The 21,279-nt window shown below is 47.7% G+C and overlaps 1 protein-coding gene across 1 annotated transcript in view; it reads right to left on the bottom strand.

Annotated features, from left to right (window-relative positions):
• Positions 1–21,279, bottom strand: part of VPS35L (VPS35 endosomal protein sorting factor like) — a 495,721-nt gene that overhangs the window by 414,770 nt on the left and 59,672 nt on the right. Inside the window, exons 4-6 of the mRNA XM_086940786.1 lie at positions 17,660–17,776; positions 17,536–17,560; positions 11,576–11,652 (exon numbers count right to left, since the gene is read on the bottom strand). Of these exons, the coding sequence (XP_086796912.1) occupies positions 11,576–11,652; positions 17,536–17,560; positions 17,660–17,776 (219 nt within the window). The remainder of the gene's footprint in view (positions 1–11,575; positions 11,653–17,535; positions 17,561–17,659; positions 17,777–21,279) is intronic.

Genomic DNA, 21,279 nt, shown 5'->3' with positions numbered 1-21,279 from the left:
CGCCGTGATTTAAATGTATTCAAAAAGTGCTCAGGTTTAAGGCCGCACTCCGTTGCAGTTCGGTGAGCAACCTATTAATTTCTTAGTGGTCTCTTGTGGGGCGACTTATGGCGCTCTGGGGCGAAATGCCGGATACCCTAGCTGTGGTCGGGGGGGACTGGATTGATGTGATGGACCTGAGCTGTGATAGGTGGCGGAGTGGGGCGACTGATGGGGTGGGGGGGCCTTCCACTAAGATGCGCGCCCTGGCTACAGGACTTGACTGGACGGACGTATGGAAAAATATGCATGGCCCGCGTAGGGAATACACATACTTTGACGGTGCATGACTCATTTTCCAGACTAGACTGTATTTTCGTGCCTAGGGGATTGAAGCATAGGATAGTGTCGGCCGACATCTTACCAAGAGCCCTTTCCGATCACTCGCCGGTGGTCCTCACGTTTAGGATTGGTCCGGGCAGACAGCCTTTCAGGTGGTGAATGTCGGGGTGGCATCTTTTGAAGGATGACTATAGGGAACACCTGACTAAAGAGATAAATGACTTCCTTGTCTCGAATGTAGGCTCCGTAGACTCCCCGGCCACCCTCTGGGAGGCGCTAAAGCCCACAATACGGGGTGTCGACATTTCCTGGTGTGTGGTGGCGCGTAGGGAGCGGCAACGAGACTTGGTGCAGCGGGAGGCGGCCATTGAGGCGCTGGAGCGGAGGGGTCGGGAGGTGGGCGGTGGACCGGCCAGACGACAACTAGAGCTGGTGCAGCAGCAATATACTGCGGTTTTGATGGAGGAGGCACGGCAGGCCTGGCTGGCCACGTGCAGCAGAGTGTACCAGTGGGGCGATAAATCTAGTAAGATGCTGCACCGACTGCCAGGGCACACCCCACGCCCAGCCACTGACCCAGTTGGTGGATTCGGAGGGTGTGCCCATCACTGAGCCCTCGGTCATTGCAGAGAGCTTCGAGGCATACTATGAGGAGTTGTGTGCGCCTCGGGAGTACCTGGCAGAGGATGTAATTCAGCGGTTCATTGACGATCTTCCCCCGCGGTTGATCACAGATGATGTACGGGAGCAATAGGACCGGCTGCTGTCTGACAACAAGCTGGGCTCAGCTATGGGGGAGCTGCGCCCCGGTAAGGCCCCCGGTCCCAATGGCTTTCCATCTAAGTTTTTAAGGCGGTTCTATGTCCAGCTGGGTCCACATCTTCGCCCGGTAGTTGAGGAGGTGTGCGAGGAGGGACTGGTCCCCCCAGAATGGAGGAATGCAGAGGTGGTAGTTTTTTTAAACCGGGAAGACCCCCCGATGATCACGCGTCCTAGCGCCCTATATCCTTACTTAATACAGAGGCCAAGGTTCTAGCCAAGGCCCTAGCTAACCGGCTCAAGCCCCATATTACGGATTTGGTTCACCCCGATTAGGCGGGATTTATGCAGCGGAGGAGGACTCGCCACAATATTAGACGCGCACATGTGGCGATCTCGGCTTGGGAGAGACTGGGGGAACAGGCGGCGTTGTTCCTAGCGGATATGGACAGGGCATTTGATTCCCTGAGCTGGACATATTTATTTGCCCTTCTGCGGCGCCTTAATTTTGGTCCGCGATTCATGACATACCTACGGTTGTTATACACAGACCTCACGGCGTCAGTACGAGTGGGGTGAGCAATTTCCCACTCATTCCCGGTCCGGAGGGGCACTCGACATGGCTGCCCCCTCTCCCCATATCTCTTCGCGCTGGCCATGGAGCCCTCGGCGGCGTGGGTCCGCATAGATGCCCAGCTCAAAGGTTTTAAGTGGGCACTGGGTCTCACCGACAAAATCCCACTTTATGCTAATTATGTCCTGTTTTTCATTACCGACTTGGATCGATCGGGACCACGCTTGCTTCGCATCTTGCAGATCTTTGGTGAAACCTCCGGTTTAAACATGAATCCAGGCAAATCGACGCTGTGGGTGCTGGGCGGACGGCGGCGGGAGGGCGCTTGGGCTTCTGGACTGCAGCTGGCGACCGGGGGGTGAAATATCTGGGGGTTTACTAGTCGGAGGAGGAGACTGCCTCCAGAGACTGCAACCTCATGTTAGTCTGGGATCGCACGTGCGAAGATTTGAAGGTTTGGTCCCGCATTCCCCTAACGATCTATGGCAGATCAGCTATCTTTAAAATGGTGGCGCTTCCCCGTATACTGTATCAACTACAAAATCATCCCTTCCGGATTCCGCCCCAATGGTTCCAGCAGGTCAACTCTGCGTTGGGTGGGTTCCTGTGGGAGGGTGGGATTGCTCGGGTGGCCCTGCGAACGTGTTTTTTATCATCTTACACGGGGGCTTGCTATGTCTGATATTCTCTCCTACTATCAGGCGGCGCACCTGCTGGTACTCAATGAGTGGTGGTATGTGGAAAGGGGGGACCCGGCCTACGCGGTTGAGCTACACTTCATGGGCTCCGCGTCTGTACACGCCCTGCTGTATTCTGCACCACTTCGGAAGTGTCTTCCATCTGCCACGCCGGTGGTTTTTTATGTTTGGAGGCAAACGTTGGGTAGGATGGGGTGGTGGAACGTGCTGACCCAAGAGACTCTTCTGTGGAGCAATGGTCGTTTTCCCGGTCTGAATGCCTTACAGGGCTTTGGGGGCTGGGACGCGATAGGGATTTCCTCATTGGGTGATGTCATGACGGGAGGTATCCTGAAATCCTTTCAGAACTTGCAAGATGAGTATGGGATGCCATGCTCACAATTTTTTAAATGACTGCAGTTCAGGCACGCGCTGATGCCACACCTAACGGACATAGGGCCTCTGCCTGAATTTAGTCCGATAAAGGCCAAAGTGTTCATGGGTGAACTCCCAGACAAGAAAATCTCACGCATCTATCAGACGCTGGTGCACCATTTCTCCACCGACCTACACAGACTTAGGGCAGCATGGGAAGGGGACGTAGGGGACTTAGAAGAAGAGAACTGGCCCGAGGCACTGGCGAGTCCAAGGGAAGCGGCAATATCCACGCGCTTGCGCCTAATCCAATTTAAATACTTGCACTGCACATATTTCACCCGAGAGCGCCTCTGGAGGGCGGGCATGATTAGCTCCCCCGATTGCCTCCGCTGTAGAGTGGAGGAGGGCACACTATTGCGCACAATCTGGGGGTGTTCGGCTTTGCAAAGATTCTGGAGGGGGGTGTTTGCCTGTATGTCTGAGGTTCTGGCGTGGGAGCTCCCACGCACGCCGAAATTAGCCCTGTTGCAGGTGATGGAGGGGATAGGGGCAATAGGTATAAGCGCCACCTGCTATTGCTAGGCTTAACACTGGCTAAGAGAGACATTGCCAAGGCGTGGAAGGTGCCTCAAGCCCCGCCGTTAACTGCTTGGAAGAATGGGATGGACTTTTCTATGGGACTTGAGCAACCTATATTCATAGCTAGGGGGTGCCCCCGTAAGCATTTTAAGATCTGGAAGAGATGGGCGGACTACCGTGGATTAGATCTGGACCAGGCGCCTGAGAGGGCTGACCTCCCGGTGATTAGATAGGTGGCTCCTGGGTGGAAGGTAGGGGGTGTTTCATTGGACTTAGCATGCACTTTACAGACTCTTTGTAACCAGGTGGCAGCATCGGCGCAAACGGAGGGTGGGGTGGGGGTTGTTGTTAGTTTAAGTATAAATGTCTTAGATTGTATTGCTGATATATTGATTTGTGCAGGGAACTCCGGGGTCCGGAGCTCCGCAGTATATGTGACCTAAGACAAATAAAATCGGTTTTAAAAAAAGAAAAATGCAGTTATGCAAACAAATTCCTTAAAGAGGCCTGTTCCACTTGGGCATCGGCCTGTGTATCTGAATCAAGGCAATAATGGCGAGTAAAGGTATGTACAGAACGTCATGTAGCGGTCTTACAAATCTCAGAGATCGGAATGTTACGAAGGAGAGCTGTAGTAGAAGCTTTCCCTCTGGTAGAATGTGCATGAGGTCTGCCCTGTAACGCTTTGTTAGCTAATTGGTAAGAGCGCAATACAGGAGACGATCCATCGTGAGATAGATCTCTTTGAGGCTGACAGACCGGTATTAAATGACCCATAATTAACAAAAAGCCGGTCTGAATTCCTAAGTGGAAGAGCCTTAGCTAGGTAAAACTTCAGAACCCTCCAGCGATCAAGAGAGTGTAGGGATCTCTCCAGGGGAGTGGTTGGTTGATGAAAGAAAGAAGGCAGAGAAATGGTCTGATTAATATGGGAGTCCGAGACCACCTTAGGCAAAAAGCCTGGGTGCGTCCTCAGAACCACTCTATTGGTGTGAAGGTTCCTTGCAACATAGGGCCTGGAGCTCGCTCACCCTACGGGCAGAGGTAATAGCTACCAAAAAAGCAGCTTTCAAGGTCAGGTGTTGCAAAGACGCCTTATGGATAGGCTCGAAGTAGGCACCCATCAATTTTGTAAGTACAATGTTAAGTTCCCAGGAAGGAGAGGGGGATCTCACTGGTGGAAACACTTTCTAAAGAAATCTTTAACCACAGGCATAAGGAAGAATGATGTCTGAGAAGGAGACTACCTGTAGGCTGGGATTGCCGCCAAGTGAACCCTGATGGAGGGGTACTTCCGGCCTGACCTTGCCAAATGTAACAAATAGGGTAGAATCACCTGCTCTTGACCGTGGATAGGATCAAGAGAGTTGTCTAGGCACCAAATGTAAAATCTCTCCCATTTCAAAGCATAAGACGGTCTAGTAGTGGGCCTCTTTAAGAATGTTCATGCAATCAGCTGAAAGGTCCAGGTGGCCTTATTGGATGACCTCAGGAGCCTTGCCGTCAAGCGAAGGGAAGGCAGGTTGGGGTGAAACACCCCCCCCCCCCCGTCCTTGGTCAGCAAGTCTGGGTGGCATGGCATTCTTCGGTGAGGGACTTCCGACAGCTGGAGGCGATCCGGGTACCACCACTGCCGTGGCCACTCCGGCGCTATCAGGATCATCCTGGTGTCGGTCCTGTAGAACTTCTGTATCCCCGCCGGGATCAGAGGCAGGGGAGGAAAGGCGTAGAGCAATGTCTGCGACCAGCTGATCAACAGAGCATTTCCCCGTGATCCTTGTTGGAGAAATCTGGACGCGAAGACGGGCATTTTGCGTTTGCCGCGTCTGCGGACAAATCTAATGAAGGGGAAAGCCCGCAGTTCGTCGCCTCGCCATCCACAGGATAGCCAGGTTCTGAGCTGGGATGGTGCAGTGAGCTAAATAACGGTGATGGATCAAGCCCTGATCTTTGGACTGGGTAAGAGTGGTCTGCTTAATTCAGACACTCTGTTCATCACCACCCCCTTTTCTGAATCGTTTTTGGCCACTATAGGTGTGGCAGGGTATACTCAGACATGAGTCCCTTGCTCACTGCACCATCAGGATTCAAGCAAGCCGGGCCGATGACGGCTGAAATGCCAGAAACCGGTCCCCGGAAGCTTGTCTCCTTTCTGGTGAAGAATTGGCTTGGTAGTTTGGGTTGCCCTGTACCCATGATGCACTGGGCCAGGGACAGACTAATTTGCATATAGCCAGGTTCTGAGCTGGGATGGTGCAGTGAGCTAAATAACGGTGATGGATCAAGCCCTGATCTTTGGACTGGGTAAGAGTGGTCTGCTTAATTCAGACACTCTGTGCATCACCACCCCCTTTTCTGAATCGCCATCCACAGGGGCAGCACTCCATACTGGTAGTGGAGACGTTCGATCTGAAACCTGAGGAATTTCCGGTGCTTTACTGAGACAGGTATATGAAAGTACGCGTCCTGCATGTCGATGGCACACATCCAGTCTCCCTGGTGAAGGTGTGAAAAGATCTGGTGTAGGGCTAGCATGCAAAATTTTTCTTTTCTGATGAACCTGTTAAGCAGACGTAGTTCGAGGATAGGTCTGTACTCTTTGACTACTCCTTGTTTTTGGACTAGAAAGTATCGGGAGTATACGCCTTGATTTCTTGGCATGGGAGGGACCTCCTCTATGGCTTTCTTCATGAGAAGGGTAGAGACTTCGTTCTTCAACAGCTGACTTTGAAGTTGAGAAGGGTGCTTGAGTTGAGGGAACACTTGATGAGGAGGTGACTTGAACCTCAGCAAGTAACCATGCTGCACAATACTCCGCACCCATTTGTCCTTTGTTATGGATTTCCACTCTTCCAAGTGGCAAGCTACACTCCCTCCCACTGGAGTGGCGAACAGTTGAGGAGGAAGCAACGACTCAAGGCTTTGGAGGATGTTTGGAGGTGGACTGTTTGTTGTTATTTCCTCTGCCTCTACCAGGGCGTCTCTGCTGAAACGGAGACCTTTGCTGTGTTTGAGATGACCACTGAGGGGTTTGAACCCTCTGTTGGTAAGACCGCTTGTCGCCTTAACGGAAGCGCTTTTTGAACTCTTTGCATTTCTCCAACCCCACAGCTTTAACCGTGTCCATCTCCGCCTTCATTTTAGTCATCTAGTCGTCGGCGTGAGACCCAAACAGAGATGTTCCATTAAGAGGAAGGTTTAGCATCTTCATTTGGGCATCAGGCTTGAGGTCTGTAAGGCGTAGCCAAGCCGAGCGTCGTGAGCAGACTCCATGGGAGTAACCGTGAGCTGCGAGGTCAGAAGCATCCGCTGCCGCACTGATTACTTGGTTGGCTACGAGTCCTCCCTCAAGGAGAATCATGGTGAAGTCCTGCCGGTCTTCTTTGGGAAGCTTCTCTGTGAAATGAGTGAGAGTCCCCCAGAGAGATCTATCGTATCGTCCAAGAAGAGCGGAGGCACTGGCAACTTTCATGAATGACGCAGAAGTGCTGCACATCCTCCTTCCATACGAATCCAACTGCTTACTATCCTTTTCCGGGGGTACCAAGGACGAGGTGGAAGCAGAATGGGATTTCATGGCTGCCGCCACGATGACTGAAACAGCTGGTGGATCCGTCCTGAGGAACAAGGGGTCCTCCGCTGGAGCCTTGTACTTTTTGCGATTCTGGAGGGTACCGAACCCACCGTCGCAGGAGTAAGAAACGTGGCCATTGCCGGTTCCAGGAATCCGGGCACCAAAGGTAGCAGAGGTCTAGGAGCAGACCGGTGGTGCAGGGTATCGAAGATGATTGATGGGGAACCACGGGGCATGCAAAGAAATGTTAAGTTTTCTTGCCCCCCTACCCGGAACATCAGTAAACGTAGAGATGTCATCTATGGGTGACAACAGTGAAGGTGGTGTGTAGGAGAAGGTTGAAGAAGTCCCCGACCATAGATCTCACAGACGAAGACCAGGTAGGAGATCTTGTATGCCTTCTCTTATGGGGCCTGTCGCGATGATGGCTGTGCCAGCCCCTAGATCTAGACCGATGTCTAGAAGGCGATCTTGGCTTCGCGGATGTTCTTGGCCTGGGAGGTGTTCTTGACCTGGCAGGAGATCTTGGCTTGGTAGGAGATCTTGGTCCCCGAGGAGGAGACTTTGATAGTCTGGATGGAGTACTCATATTGGACCAGATGGCGAATACGTGCTTGAGTAATCCGAGCCAGGACTACTGTGACTGCTGGAAACAGCCCCCTGTGGATGGCGAGACGACAAACTGTGGGTTTTCCCCTTCGTAGATTTGGGTGAGAATTCTGGAGAGATCTCCACAATCTGTAGCCTAAGAGATGATGACCGGTCCCCTAATGATACTCTGGACCCATGGTCTGATCGCCTCAGTGACTCCACAATCCCTGTGACCTCGCCTCTCGACGTCGACGATGTCCGAGTTCCCATTGGCGTCGAACGGGGTCTAGATGGTCTCGACATCGAATGTTCATGACGTGATGATCTCGACGTCGATCTTCGGCGGCAATCTTCGGCGTCGAGTTGGTAATCTCGACGGCGAACTTTGGCGTAGTGTTGGTGATCTCGACGCGATCTTCAGCGTCAAGTTAGTGATCCCGACGGCGATCGTCCACGACGTCATATCGACGGCGGCCTTCCCTGGCGCCGGGTCGACGTCTAATGATGGGATCTTGACAATCCTCTCGACGGCGGCACGCCAGCCAGCGGTGATGTGATAGCTACCAGTCCTCTTGACGCTGACCCCCTCGAAGGTGGCGGAGAGTGTCTTGACGTCGACGGAAGCCTCGACGCCGACGGAGACTTGGTCTTGTCAGCAGCCACAGACTTCGAGCCCGAAGTGTGGCGCCTCGACGCCGACTTACTTGGATGCGAAGAGACTCTCAACGTCGCTGTGATGTTCTGGAAGAGTGTCTGGGTCTCTTCGACTGGGACGGTGAATCTCTTCTCCCTTTCCTCTTCCTGGGGTCCGGAGAAGTGGAGCGTCGCCGTTTTTGGCCTTGCTTGCTGGAAGACGATGTCCTGGGGCCTCCATGGCCACCCACCTGATGTCTCTTATCTTTTTTCAGCATAGCATGGAGTTTGATTCGTTCTCTATCACGCAAGGTCTGTTTGGAGAACTTCTGACAATAGTGGCACTGGTCAGGATTGTGTGAAGATTGAAGGCACACAATACACACAGAGTTTGGATCTGCCAGAGCCATTTTCTTGTCACAAGAAGGACACTTTCTGAATACAGCTGGCATACTGACTTAATAAATCAGTGGATCTCCACAGAAACAGTAGCAGAAGCCTTAATAAACCAGAAAATGTCAAATTTTCAGAAAAAATTCTCTTCAATAAACAGTTTTAGTCAAAAACTGAAGAGCTCAAGCCACAGGATCCGCTCAGGTACCCCATCTCTAATGCCTTAAAGGCAAGGTGTCAGTCTTTATTTTGCTTCTTTATACTCTACTGCAGCCTACTGGCAAATGCCTGCAATTACAGGTTTCTCTATGGCAATAAAGCTTTGTTGTATGACAAATGTTTACTGCTCTCTTTCTTCCTTAGGGGTTGGGAGAGTATAGGTGCCACTATACAAACCTATGTAATTTTCAGCATTTTGGCCATTATGGAAATATTTAGGCTGCATTTATATGTTTTCACATATGTATATATAGGTATATATATGTATTTTCTATATGTGTCGGGATCCCGCACATGGACGGGGATTATTCATAGATTATGACTATTGAGGAGTATCCCCTGGATAAGAAAAATAGGTACCCGAACTTGTACACTATCCACAGGAACCATTTCATGTAGCAGTTTGGGTAGTTGTGAGTCTTGGGCATCTCAATCTGACAGACACTGAAACCTATTAAACACAGAGATTGGGGTAGGTTTGCTCACAGGAGGCCTAGTTAGAGGTTTATAGAAGTATCCCAAGGGGACTGCACTGATGCAGGTATATTAGCTACAGGATGACTCACAGTGATTTAGTAAAAAGAGAACTATCTGTGGCCTGCGGAAGTTAATTACAGTGCAGTCGCCGTTTATATCCTTAGATGATTGTCCCACCCATCCGATTCGACGAACTATTAAAATCTCTTTTACATTCAAAGGGTGGAAACTTTTATGTCTTATTAACCAGTCTGTAACTTTGTAACGCAAATTGACCCAAGTCTCTCTCTGCTCCTCCCCAAGGTCAGGAACACCAGCCAAGAATAAGACATAAGGTCATGAGGCAGGGGGGTAAGCTCAACACATCTACATTAGATCTCAAATGGTTACTAATTAGATCAACTCTTATATCATTATGTGTGGTACTTGGTACAGTTCCTAGAGCTAAACGTTCAATATTATTTTGTGTACCCACACATTTCAGGTCCTTGAGTACATTTCGCATTCTGTCTTCCGTACCTGTATGAGTAGAATTTAACATATGTTCTTCTTTGGTTTTTCCATCTGGAACCACAGGTAGAGTCCTATCCACTGTTACTCTCAGATCTTTCCTTTCTATTTCATTCAGTTGGATGCCTAATATTTCACAACTTAGGATTTTTATAGCAATATCCACTTGATCCAATTTTCTCCATAAAAGGGCCAAGTTCTTTTCGACCATATTGTGGACACTAGCTAGCGTTAAACCTAATGCAGAGTAATCCACGGAGGCTGTGGTTTCTGTCATAACATCCACATTATTAATATTTCTAGGAACAGAGGATACAGAGGGTAATAAGACCACATCAGTTTGAGTACCAACAGACTTACTTTTCGGTAAATCAACTCTTACATTATTAGCATGCTTTGTCACATGAGATCCCTTTGCATTCTTCGACTTTTGTGCCCGACCCCCCCGTTTATGTTTCGCTGGTGGTTCTGCCACCTTCCTCGCATCTGGGTTGTTTGAAGTCCTTGTCCTAGTAGCTCTACAGGATACTTCCAGCGCAGCAGGTGGTGGAGAGTTCAAGGCTGGCGCAGGAGAGGGAAGCAACCCATTTGTAGGAATTGTGGGCGGGCATGTATGTTCAAAGTCTGCCGGATTGCCCAGTGATAGTCGTCTCTGGAGAATAGAAGGGTCTAGGAAAAGACGCTGCTCAGTTATTTCTATTTCATGCGTCAGTAATCACTTTGCTCTAACTAGAAATACATCCAGGGTGCCCACAACTCCCTTTCTCTTATCCATATTGGAATACAGGAGCTACCGGAACTACTTCCCAAAAGTGAACCCACAGACACAAATATATGTAGTATATCACAAGCAGTGCCACAGTACCTTCCCACACGAATTGTCAAGTTGATATTCAACAATAGATAGGGGGGTGGCCCAGCCGAGCCTCCTCCGGGCTCTGATGGGAGCAGACGGGCCAGCCCTTGGCCCGGGCACGCCAGCGTGCGTCCCGCACTGCGGAAGCCCTGCACTCTTCTTAAGCGCCTCCCGGCGACCAAATCACCGTGGGCGGCATGCGCGCCACTGGGGGTACTGGGGCTTGTGGCCCTCGACCGGCGTCCTCGCTCGCGGCCGGGACCTTTCAAATGCCCAGATGACTCTCTTGGCATGCCGGCAGCAAAAAGAACAGAGCACCATTTAAAATTCGGCTCGCACACTGCGGGAGCCCTGCACTCTTCTTAAGTGCCTCCCGGCGCTCTAAATCAGCGTGGGTGGCATGTGCGCTGCAGGGGTTGCTGGGGCTTGTGGTCCCCGACCGGCGTCCTCGCTTGCAGCCAGGACCGGGACCTTTCAAATGCCCAGATGACTCTCTTGGCAGTGATGGCAGCAAAAAGAACAGAGCACTAGGTAAATTTGGCTAAGACCTTTAACCACAGCATTACTGAAATATATTTTTTCAAGTTCATGAATGATTGAGGTATACGTTCCGGATACCAAGTCGGATTTTTCTATTGCTGGTTTAGCCAGCAAAATTAGGCATTCACTGTTCTGTTATTCCAAGAGGCTTGCTGGTTTAGCCAGCAAAAGCAGGCATTCACTATTCTGGTCTTCCCAGAGGCTATCATGGTGGCCCTATTAATCCAGGATTGGTGTCTTAAAAGATTGGTGGCTCTTAACAGGAGTAATGTGTGGAAAATGGACAGGATGCTTATAATAAGGAACCCTCACAAAGGAAAAACAGGAAAACATTAAAAGACCAAGGAAGGCTGGAACAGAAAACACAAGTCATCCCTACCAATTCCATATATATACATATTGATCACGTTTGATGAATTCCAAAGTGATGACAGTCCTCAGGAAATAAATAAATTATAGGTTTAAACCATCTGTAAGAGCAGCTGTGTCCTCACCTCTTCCAAGTCATCAAGCTCTTCAAGGCGAGTTCTAACTTTTTCAGAGACTGCTGAACCAGGAGTCGAAGCCTTACCTATAGGAGACACTTTGTCACTTGAAGTTTCAAAAACATTCAAACTAAGAAAGATCTCTTTTAGACATCGAATTGAAGTGAATCACAATGACTTCTTCAATTCTGCATCTTTAAAGTACAAATATTTAAAATGCTAAATGTATACACGAGCCATAACAAATGATTACAAGGTAATTACAAACTTAACAAGCAAGTATTGTTCACTGATGCAATACTCAAGAAACCTAGTTTCTCGAACATTCATGAGAGCAGAAATTCCTTGAAACACAGGAAAGGATACTTAGTTTTTCAAATCCTTTGCACTTGACTTCTTACAAGTTAATAGCTAATTGTACTGTATTGTAATTGCATTGCACTGCCTCATTTGGTACCCCTGGAGTCCTTTGAGTTCTTGCTGGTCCACTGGTAACAAGTTGCTCTATTTGGTGTGCTTGATTGGAAGAATGAGGATTTGTGATGTAGCCTGTGGGGAAAGCATTTGGATGCAGTGAGTGAGGACCAATGGGGCACGCCTATCATGTCATACAGACCACGCAGCTGTGCTTAAGCATGGAATGGAGAAATGTACCACTCTCCAACTAGAGAGACACCGCAGTCAAAGGCTTACTCAGATGAGGTGCCTTTGGGTTAAGACCCAGAAGCCAGCAATGCAACAAGCAACAGTCAGTAAATCACTGCCTCGTCAACAGTCAGTAAATAGCTGCCTAGTCAACAGTCAGTAAATCGCTGCCTAGTCAGTGCTTTCTTCTTTTAAAAGGGAAAAGAAAAGAAAGTGCTTTATGAAAAACAAAATTAAATACCAAGCAGAAATTAACATTGTATATACACAATATTAGATTGAATGTCTTAAAGTGTGACAACCTGGAGTGGGGTGCAAATAAAGAAAGGTCACTATGATCAAGTAACTGCCTATATGTACTCCAGTCCTTCTACGCTTGCGGCACCTCTAATGGTCTGTGCACCAGCAGGACCTAAACACATATTTGTGCTTAAAATACCAGGGGGGGTTGCATTAATAAAACATCAAGCTACCAGCTTTATCATGTCACCATTTTGATAAAATGCAGAATATAATTAGCTCTTCCCTTACAATGAGTTTCAATTATTTAGCAGCGCATGAGTCACTAAAACTGTACACTTAATACAATTTCCATCAGTATGCAGTGAACCACTCTTCTCCTGCCTGGACTATCTTCTCTCTATTTCCTTTCTTTCCCATCATAAACCATATGATCAGCAGGGGTAACCTTCTTGTGATGGCCACCGACCAGTCAGTTCCTCGTAATCCTCCCTACAATTAAAAACACATTTCCACAACATACTGTCTGCACCTACACACACTAACAATACACTATGAGTGGGGGAGTAAGGGTGCCTGCCGTCGGACGAGTTGCGTTCAAGCAGCCACCACTGCAAAACTAGAGTCATCTCTTTCAAGACCTGGATTCCATTGTAAAGTTGTGTGTGCCACTTAGCATGGTTGACGAGGAGAATGCATACGGCTAAGAGGCCAAAAAGCTCAGAGTTGCTGGTTTACAGGATGCAGGACTGAGCCTGAAACATAAGGATCATAGCCCGAATATCCTACACTAGTTGCAGCAGAGGGAAAGCCCTGATTTCACTATTTTCAGGATTGCTACAATGAATGAAAGGATCTGTGAAGGAATCAGGTGGGACTTCAGCATGTTAGGAGTGCACTGTCTTCTAGAGGGGGTCCATGACTGACTGTGGCAAGTCTGCCCTAGACAGCCAGTCATTGAGGCATGTGAATACTGATATTCCTGACCTTTGAAGATGGACAGCAACCACTGCAATCACTTTCTTGAAATCCGAGGGGAGACAGTAAGGCTCGCACAAAGCAGAAATCCAAAGAGCACACAGTCCAACACTAACAAATTTAGGGGTGGGGGAATCAAACAGGTCAGAACCCACTTCCTAATACATGCCCCCACCAGCTAAGACTAGTCGAAGAATTTAGAGATTGCCTTAGTTGTTCTTTAACAAGCAGTCAAAGCTGGGAATGGATTATGGTTATACATATCACTTGCCATTTGTCCACGGGTATCCCAACCAGACCTCCTAACACCAAGGACCATCTGCCACACCTAACTGTATGGACCCTTGTCCCCATGAGAACCTAAACTACACTAAGAACCTACATTGTTCTACGTCAGATTTATACAGGACTCTCAGTACATTCACTGTCTGTCCAGGCTAAGGCATATCCTTACCACCGAAAGTGCAATTCGGTCCTGATCAACCCTCTTTCCGGCTGTTAAATCTGTCATAGGATCACTGCCTGTTCTCACTGTGGATAACACACAACAACAGTACCATCACTAATATCTCTGTTCCTCCTCTGGGAGAGCAATATGGCACCTTCAAAGTCATCCAAATCTAACCAGACCCTGTATGCTCATACACCACCACTTCGTGAAACCTCCTTCCAATGTGGTCTCATTACACAAAGCAGCAGACAGGCTAAGCTAATATCCTCCCTAGTTTCCACTGACACAGTCTTAGAAGTGATGCAGGAAAGGTTCTAGCAGGCACTCTTCACCGTCCGGTGTGGGGGCCTGCCACTCCCACCACCACACTATCTGAGTCAATACAGTCTAAATTTGCAGTTGCATGCAAACTTCAGGATCACAGTCCCTCATCCTCAGCACACAGACTGTGGTCTCTTGCTGTCAGCCTGCTAGCAGGATAACTGGACTTTCCTGCAGGAACAATCACTCAGGCAGTATATGAGGCACTGCAGACACAGATAAACCAAGGGCTCTTGGCATGGTTACCCTTGGAAACACAAAAGTCCAAAACTTTGACCTTAAAAGTCACTCACCATCACAGTGGCTCCCATGGGCCTTTGAACAAGTTTAAGTGGCTTGAAGGAGAAGTGTCTTGGATTATATGATCTTGGAATACATACGTATTTCTATAATGAAGGGTAGTTGACTAGTGTTCACTATACCACTGCTCGTAGGCATGTTTTTAGGCCAGTGGAATGTAAGTCCTTAGAATTGTCTTGCTTAAGGAATACCCAAGTGATGTGTGCACTGATGTAGCAGATTAATTTAAAGGAATTCATGAGGTCTGATAATGGGCTGAAATAAGTGGTGAACAAGAATGGAGAGATGATAGAACCTTGTGACACACTGAAGAGAGAATAGAAGGAAGTTAAAGAGCATGATGGGAGTGAGAATGCTAAATATGTCATGTTTGAGAAGATCCAATTTAAGATGGTTCTTCGAAAGAAGTGAACTTCTGGCTTCAAAAGTGGGTTGGACTATTGGAACATATCAAAGATGAGTGACAGGATCAGATGCAATAATGCAGCAATTCAATTTATATAATTCTGCAGGTCATCCCGAGAGGAGATCAAGACCGATTTGGTTCTGCTGGCAGGATTCATCCCACTATTCTTGCAGCCAGTTCGAGATGAATGAAGGCAGTTCATTCTTTCTGTTTACAAAGAATGGCTCCCTTGAGATTGGGCAACAACTGGCCAGGTCTACTGGATCAAGGAGAAGCTTCTTCTATTAACAACATAACAGAGAAAGTCTTGAGGTCACAAGGAAAAATCAGCAAGGCTATGGAGGCAATAATATAGTTTCTGGAACAGATGGCAGCGGCGGTGGAGGGCAGGAAATTCTCGAAATCTAAAGTAGGTCAATGGTGCACAGGGGATCCAACTAGTTGAGTGGTATTTTGGAATTCTGTGGATTGGTCAGAGAGTTGAATAAAAAAAGGTTTGGTTTTTTGGTTTAGAAGTCTGTGGAGGGAGACTGCTGGATGAATTGCTCCAGTGAAAGTATTTCAGGGTCTTGAGTTTCATGAAGAGTCGTTTGTAAGAGCATCAAAGGGGGCCTGAGAGTTAGGGATCTTACAAATGGGAGTCCAGGTTTTGAACTTCTGAGAGAATTTTGAGAAGTTCCTTGAATGAGGGTTTTTACCTTTGGAGATCTAACAAGAGAATTGGAGCGTTGTTTTCATTTTAAGTGATTTATGTGAATTAATCTGTGCTTCTGGAAGTGAAGCTCAGCATCGGTGTGATTAGTTTACTGTGATCATTTTTCCTTCCTTGACATTTTAGAGTTCTATTTTCTGTCTTCAGTGTCTTTATACTTCAGTTGAACCAAGGCATATTGGCTAAAGAATTCAGATCTGAGGAGGTCATACAGTTATCAATCTTCTGAAGCCCTCACTTAACAATATAATGTTTTTTTCAGTGGCTATGTGGCAAAGTGGAAGTCAGAGTTGAATGTGATGATGTAGCGCTTGCTCCAATGTAAGAGATCCTGCTAGTCTTTGTTTTTGTAGTAGTGAGATTGGTGGGAAGGGTGAGGTGGAAACAGATGAGGCAGGGGTGGTTCTAGAGGATGCAAGATTTCTAGTCACTGTGATGAGTCCTGGTGGGTAAAAGATTGTTTCAGGATGTGTCGTGCTGGGTGTGCAGGACAGAAAAAGAGTTGAAAGAAGAATCTCTTGGTTTGACAGAAGGATCTTGTTTGGGTAGGTCAAACTACAAGTTTAAATGTCCTAGGTTGCAAATGCTGTTTCTCAGGGCAGTTGCTGGTGAAGGATGTGGATCACGGGGTGGACCTCATGAATGATGGTTGCTGCATCATCACCTAGTCAGGTTTCATCAGTGAAAAGAAGGTCCATTTTGGAGTCAGAGATCAAGTTGGGAGTGCTTAGACTGTCCATCATTGATGTATGTTGCTGATGATGCAGCATAATCAAGGAGAGTGATTAGCAATAGACAGTGTGAATGAACACAAGAGGAGAGAGATGGTTGGAAGGCCTGAACTTGAACTACAAAAGATGTGGCTGGGAAGTTAGGGGGAAGGAGGATGATGTGTTTGATTAGTAAGAGAAAAGAAATGGGAAATGTTAGGAGAGTAATATGAAGGGACAAGGATGAGTGGATGGCAGGGGAAAGGAGAAAGAGAGATTAGGGGTGAGTGGTGTGAGTAAATTCTAGTGATGGAAAAAGAGAATCACGAAGGCTCAGTGTGGTAGTGATAAGACGTGGGTTATAGCAGAGATGTGGGGGTGTAGTGGAAATGTCTTTTTTTCTAAAGGACATTGAGGTAATGCAGGGGTAGGAAGACTAGATGAGAATGAGAGAATGAGCAGGAGAGTAGAGATGTGAATGGGTAAGACAAGAGAGAATGGAAGGGGGATAGGTGGGGGTTAGAGGGTAGGGGTTTGGGTTTGGGTGACTGGGATCAGAGGTGAAGAGTATGGAAAGAAACGGAGATAAGGAGAAGATAGACAAGTATGGGGCTTGACAGGGGATGGGGTGAGATGTTACAAGTGGTCAGGGATTCAGGTGAGGTCTGGTGTTCAGGGATGAGAGGAAAGGGGGAAGGGTAGGAAACAGGTAGAGTAGGGAAGGCTAAGGTGGGCATTACCTCTCCAGGACACAAAAGGGAATGTGGGAATAGTGAAAGGATGGTCAGAACTTTTTAGTTAGTTAAAGTTGGAGAGTGAAGATTTGTGCTACTACTGCAAATGATTGACATTCATTTGACCTAGTCTGGATGTGTGAATAGGAGATTTGAACTGGTCCAGATTACAACATACACCAGCCAGGCAACATCATAAAGATTTCCCAGCATTTATATAAAATGGAATGAGTCACATCTCTAGTACTGTTAAGTGACAAAACAATCTGTTTAAAGGTAGATATGTGGGTGCGGGGGAGGAGAAAGAGTTAATGAATGTGTGCTCTTTATTGCTGACACTATTGAACCGTAAAGGGTCTTCTCCACTCACAAACACATGAGAACCATAGATATATTTAACAAGGCAATCCATTAACTTTCCATTTTTAAAGTGTCAAATAAATCTTTAATTTGAACAGAAAACGGTCTTTACCTTTATCTGACCCCATGAAAAGATTCTGTAGAAACAAAAAGTAGTTTGCATTTAGTAAACAAAGTTGCCACTTTTTGTTGCATTGTCATTCGCTTTCACTGGAAAACTTGCACTTTTAACCTACAATAGAGAGTTTTTCAGTCGTGGTGTAGCGGGCAAGGATTTCACTTCGCTTGCTTGACCACGGTTGGAAGTCACTTCCAACAACATCTTCTTTGTCACGTTTCTTTTTTCCATTATCCTAAAAGAAAAGATAAAGACGGAATCTGTACCTCTATTACACATACCACTGCACATCCATAACAATATATAAAGTATTAAATATGGTATTCCCTTAACTCTGCAAACATAATAATGACAATGAAATATTATTATGAGTTTTAGTGTTACAAAAGCAGAAGTGGCAACAGTTTTTATAACAGGCTGCTGCACTGCTCCGATACGGTGCACTCACAAAGTTAACAAAGAACCTCCAAGCTGTTACTCCACTAAATATGTATGGGTTTTTGCTTGAGTGTATTTTATTAATTTTTATATATACATCTTTTTATCTTAAAGTTTTAAAACAACATTGCACTTACAGCAAATATCGTATTATACAGTATTCAGACGCAGCACAACACTGACCAATCACCACATGCTTTCAGACTCTCAACCCGTGCTCCCCGACAAGCTAGCATTTTTCAGCCACATGATATGTGTTCTTTGAATTTAGCTGTAAAGCATTAACTCGGTCAATAGGCCCACATAACATCCCTCTATATTCATTCCAATTTCCCCAAATTTTGATCCATTTATTTGGGCAGCCTCTGCTTTCAGATACCACTTTTCCTGCCTACATACACCAATCTATGTATATTTTCCACTCCTTCAGGGATGGAGACGATTTAGCCCATCTGGCTATTTTACATTTGGCCACCATAATGCTCAGCATCACCCAGGATCAACCCTTACTGTTCAGGTCAGTTTCCGCTCAAATATTTAACAGGCACCACTCAGCAGACATTGACATTGCACCCCCACACACATTCATAAGACAAGCTGTCACCCCCCCAATAATTCTGGAGCGCTGGGCAGCCCCATATCATATGGATAAATGTGCCCTACCGGCCGCAATCTCTGAAGAACTACACTGACTCAGCCCTGCCCATTTTAATCATTCTCATCATTTTCATGCACGAATAATAGGACCTGTGAAAAAAATCTTTATTCTAAGATTTGAAATCGTGAGCACGCAACTGCCTCCTGCTATTCGTCATCTTCCAAACACCACACAACACCCACCCAGTTTTCTCGGAGTCGAGTAAAGCGTTCCGGGGAGTTATATAACAGTAGCAGAATGTTAGTGAGATCACTTTTCTGGCCATACAATCATCCATCAGCCTGTTTTCCAGTGGGGAGGACATTGGAAGCTCCTCTCCCTGTGGCATCGCCTTGTGTACGGTGTGACTGATCTGTAGATAGGGATATGCCTATGTGTGTGCTAACTGGTAGTCCCTTTGTAGGTCTGCAAAGGATATCATCTCCCCATGTGCCCACAAGTCCCCCACTCTTGACAGTCCTATTAGCTCCAGTTTGTTGAAGCCCTGTCTGGTTAATATGCCAAATTTCATCTTCCCCCACAGTGGGGTAGAACAGGTGATCTTGCTGTGAGAAATTGGCCTGTTATATGCTGTCCACTAATTAAAGTGCTACGCGCAGCACTTTTGCCCTAAGTGGGACGGATAAGCCCAGACGTGGGTCCCTTGCTCACTGTGCCACTGGATTCTAGCTAGCCTGGCTGATGAAGGGTAATACCCAGAAACTGGTCCCAGAATGCTTGTTTCCGGTCCAGGGAGGATCTGGCTTGGCAGTTCGATCTGGACTGTTCCCATGAGGCACAGGGTCAACACTGATTTGCATATGGCTGGGTCTAAACTGGGGTGGCATGGCGAGCAAAAGAATGATGGATTTAAACCAGATCTCTTGACTGGGGGTGAATGTATGATTTATTCAGCATTCCGTCTATCATTTGTTTGCGAAGCACTAATTTTAGTGGGCACCTTGCACCAGTCCAAATGACCTTAATGATGTAAGAGGTCAAAGATGACATTTAGAAAGCTATCCTAGTGGTAGACCAGACCAAATACTAAAATAGTGGTATAAGAACCACGCCTGGAGTCCAGACGAGGTCTAGAACACATAGAATCACTGGTACCCCAAGGAACCACCCAAGGTGAGTAGAAAGGGACCCCACGGAGGACAAGTGCAGTGTGCTAACACGACCGAGGGCTTCGTACAATTCTATGGGAAAGTCACTGTTACAGTTTTAAAGTTTAAGGACCCTTCCCGGTGGACTTCGAGGAAACCCTTCGGAAGTTAAGAGGTTGGATAGCCACCCCACCCGTGGATACTGTAATATCCGAGTTACCTAGCTCAGGGAAGCCGGGTGGATAGGTCTGGAATGGTGTTGGAAACCGCTGTCATTTTCAATGGAGGGTTGCAAAGAAGAGCTGCTGCCGGGAAGGAAGAAAGTGTCTGTTGGTATCAAGGGGTGGATTTGTGATGGAAGAACCTGAAAGCAGAGGGGACAGAGTCTGGGTCACTTCAGGGTGACCAGGGGCTCAGTGGAAGAATGACCCCTGATGTTGGGAGCTTCAGGTGCAAGGAAGGGATGCTTGACTCTGCAGCTATGAGGACCAGGAGACGTTGACGACGACCAGGAGCCAGATGCGAGCTGTCCCACGAACGATGTCGAATGCGAAGGGGTCGGTGTCCGGCTGGAGAACCAACAAGCCTTGGCAAAAGCAACCCACACAGGAAGGTCAAGCAGGTTACAGTGTGGACCTGCAAGGTCCAGGGGACTCACCAAGCAATGGGGAGTCAGGGCATATCTGGAGCATCCAGGGAAGCCCAACAGAATTCAAGATGACCCTCAGGAGGACCCACAGGCCGAATGACCAGGAGTCGCAAGGGGACCTCTAGCAAGATCACAAAGTACCAGCCCCCGGCGCACCCGGTGTAAGGAAGCCGGAGTTCTTTGATGGAAATACTACTCAGAACTACACTGAGTCCAATGCACAAGCTCGGGAATCACCGACAATCATATGCACTTGCAAAAGTACACGGTGCACAGGGGTTCAGGTTATGCGGTCCCCACGAGAGATACTGGCATCAAACTCGGTGAGGGGGCAGCTTGACCTCAAGGAACTTCGGGACCCACCTCCTGTGTTGCAGGAGCCTTCGGAGTCCACAGGAGCTCAGGAGCAGCAGATCACAGGTCAGTTGCGATACAGTGCCTGCGAATGCAGGGAAGTGACTCCTTCACCCGCAAGGGAGATTCTTTAACTGTCCTTAGTGCACCACCGGGCCTGCATGCAGACTGTATGGAATAAAGGCAGAGAAAAACCTTTGGACGGAAAGGGAGACTAAGTCGGGCCCAGTCGAAGTACAGTGTCTCCAGAAGGTCGAAGGTCAGTGGTTTCTTCTTGTAGAATCTTGTCCACGTAAAATCTAAAGTCTTATAGCCAGGTAAGCCCTTTTGTACCCACGGAATAGGGTTGGACAGATTCAGGGGACCCTCCTAGGAGAGGGTCAGGACAGAGGGGAGGTTGTCTCAATGATTAGAGTGGCAGACCCTGATGCAGAGGTCTAGCCCGGGACCAGGGTTCAATTCTGCGCCTCGGCGGGTCTTGGGCTCAAAATTCCACAGACCTGATAATTCTCGCCTCGGTGCCTATTCCAATCATGGAGTCCCACTCTGCA

This window comes from Lissotriton vulgaris, chromosome 10, assembly GCF_964263255.1.
Source record: "Lissotriton vulgaris chromosome 10, aLisVul1.2, whole genome shotgun sequence".
Lineage (NCBI taxonomy): Eukaryota > Metazoa > Chordata > Amphibia > Caudata > Salamandridae > Lissotriton > Lissotriton vulgaris.
Note: the sequence above shows the minus strand (reverse complement) of the source record. Positions and strands in the feature narration are given on the sequence as shown.